The sequence below is a fragment of the Salvelinus namaycush genome, unplaced genomic scaffold, assembly GCF_016432855.1.
Source record: "Salvelinus namaycush isolate Seneca unplaced genomic scaffold, SaNama_1.0 Scaffold3391, whole genome shotgun sequence".
NCBI lineage: Eukaryota > Metazoa > Chordata > Actinopteri > Salmoniformes > Salmonidae > Salvelinus > Salvelinus namaycush.
In genome coordinates, this window is record NW_024060332.1 from 16,013 (window position 1) to 22,392 (window position 6,380).

A 6,380-nucleotide genomic window follows, 5' to 3' on the forward strand; every position below is an offset into this window, starting at 1 on the left:
GAATGGCATATCACTGCAGAATGCTGTTGTAGCCATGCTGGTTATGTGTGCCTTGAATTCTAAATAAATCACAGACAGTGTCACCAGCAAAGCATCCCCACACCATCACACCTCCTCCTCCATGCTTTACGGTGGGAAACACACATGCGTAGATCATCCGTTCACCTACTCTGCATCTCACAAAGACACGGCGGTTGGAACCAAAAATCTCCAATTTGGGCTCCAGACCAAAGGACAAATTTCCACAGGTCTAATGTCCATTGCTCGTGTTTCTTGGCCCAAGCGACACTCTTCTTAATGGTGTCCTTTTAGTAGTGGTTTCTTTGCAGCAATTTGGCCATGAAGGCCTGTTTCACGCAGTCTCCTCTGAACAGTTGATGTTGAGATGTGTCTGTTACTTGAATCAGTGAAGCATTTATTTGGGCAGCAATTTATGAGGCTGGTAACTCTAATGAACTTATCCTCTGCAGCAGAGGTGACTCTGGGTCTTCCTTTCCTGTGGCGGTCCTCATGAGAGCCAGTTTCATCTTAGCGCTTGATGGTTTTTGCAACTGCACTTTCAAAGTTCTTGAAATGTTCCGTATTGACTGACCTTCATGTCTTAAAAGTAATGATGGACTGTTGTTTCTCTTTGCTTATTTGACTTGTTCTTGCCATAATGGACTTGGTCTTTTACCAAACAGGGCTATCTTCTGTATACCACCCCTACCTTGTCACAACACAACTGATTGGCTCAAACGCATTAAGAAGAAAATGAATTCCACATCTATTTTCTTTTAAATTGAAATGCATTCCAGGTGACTACCTTATGAAGCTTGTTGAGAGAATGCCAAGAGTGTGCAAAGCTGTCATCCAGGCAAAGGTTGGCTATTTGAAGAAAATAAAATATAAAATACTTTTTGATTTGTCTCAAACTTTGTTTACTACATGATTCCATATGTGTTATTTCATAGTTTTGATGTCGTCACTATTATTCTACAATTTAGAAAATAGTAAAAAAAAAAAAAAAAAAAAAAACTTTGAATTGAAGAGGTGTTTTAAAACTTTTGACCGGTAGTGTATATTGTAAGCAAAAGGATGTTCCCCGATGCTGGAAGGGGGGCCGAGTGGAAATAGTTTGGGAACCCCTGCTGTACCTGATATGCATAACTCAGTATGCCACTGTATACATGTTCTGAGACGATCCAGACATTGTCCCAAAGATACTGATGTGTGGTGCATTTGGTTCTGGAGGAAGAGCGCCCTCGTGTCGCTAAAGCGAGAATCGTTACGATGCCTCAAAAACTACAACAACCGGCCAACAAGTCACATCCGGGCGCCAGTCAATGACGTCGGCGTTTACTTTTTGACGTCTGTTGATAAAATATCAAGATGTGCCCACAGGGACGTGATGAGGCTTTACATTGTTTCTGCAAGGATAAGGTAAAGGAAGTAGCTAAGCTAACAGTTTGACATGAATAAGCAGTTCACTTGGAGATGTGCTCTCAAAGAAGCTAGCTACTGTTTTGAAACGTTTGATAATGTTGGTTTTAATTGGCCATACAGGGCTAGCTAGCTACTTACATAAGTTAACTGTTTTGCACATTGCCAAGGAAGACCCAAGTGCTTACAACTAACGTTCGCTTGCTCTGCATGTCATATAGCAACGTTAACGTTAATGTTATGCTAACGTTAGCTCGCAAGTTACAGTACAGTAGGACCGAAGATACTGCTGGTAGAACTAGCTAACGTTACTAGCTAGCTAGATAGCATCTTTCCTACGGTATGTATTGTACATTCAACCAAGCTGTATGTCTGATTTATGAATAAAACATTGTGTTTTACTGTATCTAACTATTGCACATGTAGGTGTTATATTTTGCCAATGCATCATGGTCCCAGTCTGATTATGGGAACATCTCTGTGTTGTGTTCCTGTTAATTCTCCTCTCTAAGGTGTCGCCGTGGTTTAGATAGAAAACCAGGAAAGGTACAGGAAGTGACGGTGCTTCTGTGTTGCCATGGCGTCTGAGCTGCAGGAGGCGATCTGCATGGCCAAGCAGGAGCGTCACAAGAACCTGTTCCTCAACTACAGGTGTGATTTATTAAGACATGTTACTATGTGTTAAGTTATATGTTCTTTATTCAACCTGTTCCTCAACTACAGGTGTGATTTATTAAGACATGTTACTATGTGTTAAGTTATATGTTCTTTATTCAACCTGTTCCTCAACTACAGGTGTGATTTATTAAGACATGTTACTATGTGTTAAGTTATATGTTCTTTATTCAACCTGTTCCTCAACTACAGGTGTGATTTATTAAGACATGTTACTATGTGTTAAGTTATATGTCCTTTATTCAACCTGTTCCTCAACTACAGGTGTGTGATTTATTAAGACATGTTACTATGTGTTAAGTTATATGTTCTTTATTCAACCTGTTCCTCAACTACAGGTGTGATTTATTAAGACATGTTACTATGTGTTAAGTTATATGTTCTTTATTCAACCTGTTCCTCAACTACAGGTGTGATTTATTAAGACATGTTACTATGTGTTAAGTTATATGTTCTTTATTCAACCTGTTCCTCAACTACAGGTGTGATTTATTAAGACATGTTACTATGTGTTAAGTTATATGTTCTTTATTCAACCTGTTCCTCAACTACAGGTGTGATTTATTAAGACATGTTACTATGTGTTAAGTTATATGTTCTTTATTCAACCTGTTCCTCAACTACAGGTGTGATTTATTAAGACATGTTACTATGTGTTAAGTTATATGTTCTTTATTCAACCTGTTCCTCAACTACAGGTGTGATTTATTAAGACATGTTACTATGTGTTAAGTTATATGTCCTTTATTCAACCTGTTCCTCAACTACAGGTGTGATTTATTAAGACATGTTACTATGTGTTAAGTTATATGTTCTTTATTCAACCTGTTCCTCAACTACAGGAACCTGAACATCTTTCCTGTCGATCTGCTGAAGGATGAAGGACTACAGTTCCTACAGAGGCTTTATATGAAGAGGAACTCTCTCACCACGCTGGTACGGACTGGTGGGGTCTCTGGTCCAGGCTGTTACGTAACACCTTGGACCAGAGATAGGTGTCTGTTTAGATCCAGTATTTATGTGTGGTAACTCTCCTTCTGTAGCTCTTAGTGATGTAGTCAGTCTTCTATAATCAGATGCATTATGGTCTGTGTTCTAAAAACATCCTTTCTCTCCTTTCTGCAGCCGGATAATCTAGCACAGAAGCTCCCCAACTTAATAGAGCTGTAAGTATAGAAGCTCCCCTACTTAATAGAGCTGTAAGTATAGAAACTCCCCAACTTAATAGAGCTGTAAGTATAGAAACTCCCCAACTTAATAGAGCTGTAAGTATAGAAGCTCCCCAACTTAATAGAGCTCTAATTATAGAAACTCCCCTACTTAATAGAGCTGTAAGTATAGAAGCTCCCCAACTTAATAGAGCTCTAAGTATAGAAGCTCCCCAACTTAATAGAGCTCTAAGTGTAGAAGCTCCCCAACTTAATAGAGCTCTAAGTGTAGAAGCTCCCCAACTTAATAGAGCTGTAAGTATAGAAGCTCCCCTACTTAATAGAGCTGTAAGTATAGAAGCTCCCCAACTTAATAGAGCTGTAAGTATAGAAGCTCCCCAACTTAACAGAGCTGTAAGTATAGAAGCTCCCCAACTTAATAGAGCTGTAAGTATAGAAGCTCCCCTACTTAATAGAGCTGTAAGTATAGAAGCTCCCCTACTTAATAGAGCTGTAAGTATAGAAGCTCCCCTACTTAACAGAGTTGTAAGTATAGAAGCTCCCCTACTTAACAGAGCTGTAAGTATAGAAGCTCCCCTACTTAATAGAGCTGTAAGTATAGAAGCTCCCCTACTTAATAGAGCTGTAAGTATAGAAGCTCCCCTACTTAATAGAGCTGTAAGTATAGAAGCTCCCCTACTTAATAGAGCTGTAAGTATAGAAGCTCCCCTACTTAATAGAGCTGTAAGTATAGAAGCTCCCCTACTGAATAGAGCTGTAAGTATAGAAGCTCCCCAACTTAATAGAGCTGTAAGTATAGAAGCTCTCCTACTTAATAGAGCTGTAAGTATAGAAGCTCCCCTACTTAATAGAGCTGTACGTATAGAAGCTCCCCTACTTAATAGAGCTGTACGTATAGAAGCTCCCCTACTTAATAGAGCTGTACGTATAGAAGCTCCCCAACTTAATAGAGCTGTAAGTATAGAAGCTCCCTACTTAATAGAGCTGTAAGTATAGAAGCTCCCCTACTTAATAGAGCTGTAAGTATAGAAGCTCCCCAACTTAATAGAGCTGTAAGTATAGAAGCTCCCCTACTTAATAGAGCTGTAAGTATAGAAGCTCCCCTACTTAATAGAGCTGTATGTATAGAAGCTCCCCTACTGAATAGAGCTGTAAGCACAGAAGCTCCCCTACTTAATAGAGCTGTAAGTATAGAAGCTCCCCAACTTAATAGAGCTGTAAGTATAGAAGCTCCCCAACTTAATAGAGCTGTAAGTATAGAAGCTCCCCAACTTAATAGAGCTGTAAGTGTGGAAGCTCCCCAACTTAATAGAGCTGTACGTATGGAAGCTCCCCTACTTAATAGAGCTGTACGTATAGAAGCTCCCCAACTTAATAGAGCTGTAAGTATAGAAGCTCCCTACTTAATAGAGCTGTAAGTATAGAAGCTCCCCTACTTAATAGAGGTGTAAGTATAGAAGCTCCCCAACTTAATAGAGCTGTAAGTATAGAAGCTCCCCTACTTAATAGAGCTGTAAGTATAGAAGCTCCCCTACTTAATAGAGCTGTATGTATAGAAGCTCCCCTACTGAATAGAGCTGTAAGCACAGAAGCTCCCCTACTTAATAGAGCTGTAAGTATAGAAGCTCCCCAACTTAATAGAGCTGTAAGTATAGAAGCTCCCCAACTTAATAGAGCTGTAAGTATAGAAGCTCCCCAACTTAATAGAGCTGTAAGTGTGGAAGCTCCCCAACTTAATAGAGCTGTAAGTATAGAAGCTCCCCAACTTAATAGAGCTGTAAGTGTGGAAGCTCCCCTACTTAATAGAGCTGTAAGTAACAGAAGCTCCCCTACTTAATAGAGCTGTAAGTATAGAAGCTCTCCTACTTAATAGAGCTGTAAGTATAGAGCTGTAAGTAACAGAAGCTCCCCTACTTAATAGAGCTGTAAGTAGAAAATCATATTTTCTTACTGTAGGAAAGACATCGGGGCAGGAATACATAGGAACTGTTGGACAGCAGTTTTGATGCGTCCACTAGATGGCGCTACAGTCGCATTTTGGGAAAGTAATCAACCGTTGTGGTCTTTCACATGTTTGGTACTTTTGACTTGTTGACGCTTGTCAATCTTTTAAAGTGTCATTGGTCTTTGTCTCTTCAAGGTATCTGCATTCCAACAACATAACCTGTGTTCCTGAAGGTGATGAATGATCTTCAGTCATTTAGAAGAGGCTGATACTACACTGCTGAAAAAAATAAAGGGAACACTAAAATAACACATCCTAGATCTGAATGAATGAAATATTCTTATTAAATACTTTTTTCTTTACATAGTTGAATGTGCTGACAACGAAATCACACAAGAATTATCAGTGGAAATCAAATTTATCAACCCATGGAGGTCTGGATTTGGAGTCACACTCAAAATTAAAGTGGAAAACCACAGTACAGGCTGATTCAACTTTGATGTAATGTCCTTAAAACAAGTCAAAATGAGGCTCAGTAGTGTGTGTGGCCTCCACGTGCCTGTATGACCTCCCTACAACGCCTGGGCATGCTCCTGATGAGGTGGCGGATGGTCTCCTGAGGGATCTCCTCCCAGACCTGAACTAAAGCATCCGCCAACTCCTGGACAGTCTGTGGTGCAACGTGGCGTTGGTGGATGGAGCGAGACATGATGTCCCAGATGTGCTCAATTGGATTCAGGTCTGGGGAACGGGCGGGCCAGTCCATAGCATCAATGCCTTCCTCTTGCAAGAACTGCTGACACACTCCAGCCACATGAGGTCTTGCATTAGGAGGAACCCAGGGCCAACCGCACCAGCATATGGTCTCACAAGGGGTCTGAGGATCTCATCTCGGTACCTAATGGCAGTCAGGCTACCTCTGGCGAGCACATGGAGGGCTGTGCGGCCCCGCAAAGAAATGCCACCCCACACCATGACTGACCCACCGCCAAACCGGTCATGCTGGAGGATGTTGCAGGCAGCAGAACGTTCTCCACGGCGTCTCCAGACTCTGTCACGTATGTCACATGTGCTCATGTGCTCAGTGTGAACCTGCTTTCATCTGTGAAGAGCACAGGGCGCCAGTGGCGAATTTGCCAATCTTGGTGTTCTCTGGCAAATGCCAAACG

At 41.1% G+C, this 6,380-nt stretch overlaps 1 protein-coding gene across 1 annotated transcript; it reads left to right on the forward strand.

The window, feature by feature from the left end:
* Positions 1–1,255: 1,255 nt before the first annotated feature.
* Positions 1,256–5,479, forward strand: LOC120040280 (leucine-rich repeat-containing protein 28-like). The gene is made up of 5 exons (XM_038985476.1): positions 1,256–1,422; positions 1,935–2,073; positions 2,940–3,033; positions 3,223–3,263; positions 5,407–5,479. Exons 2-5 carry the CDS (start codon positions 2,000–2,002, stop codon positions 5,453–5,455), a joined length of 258 nt encoding a protein of 85 aa, XP_038841404.1. The 5' UTR covers positions 1,256–1,422; positions 1,935–1,999; the 3' UTR covers positions 5,456–5,479.
* Positions 5,480–6,380: the final 901 nt, after the last annotated feature.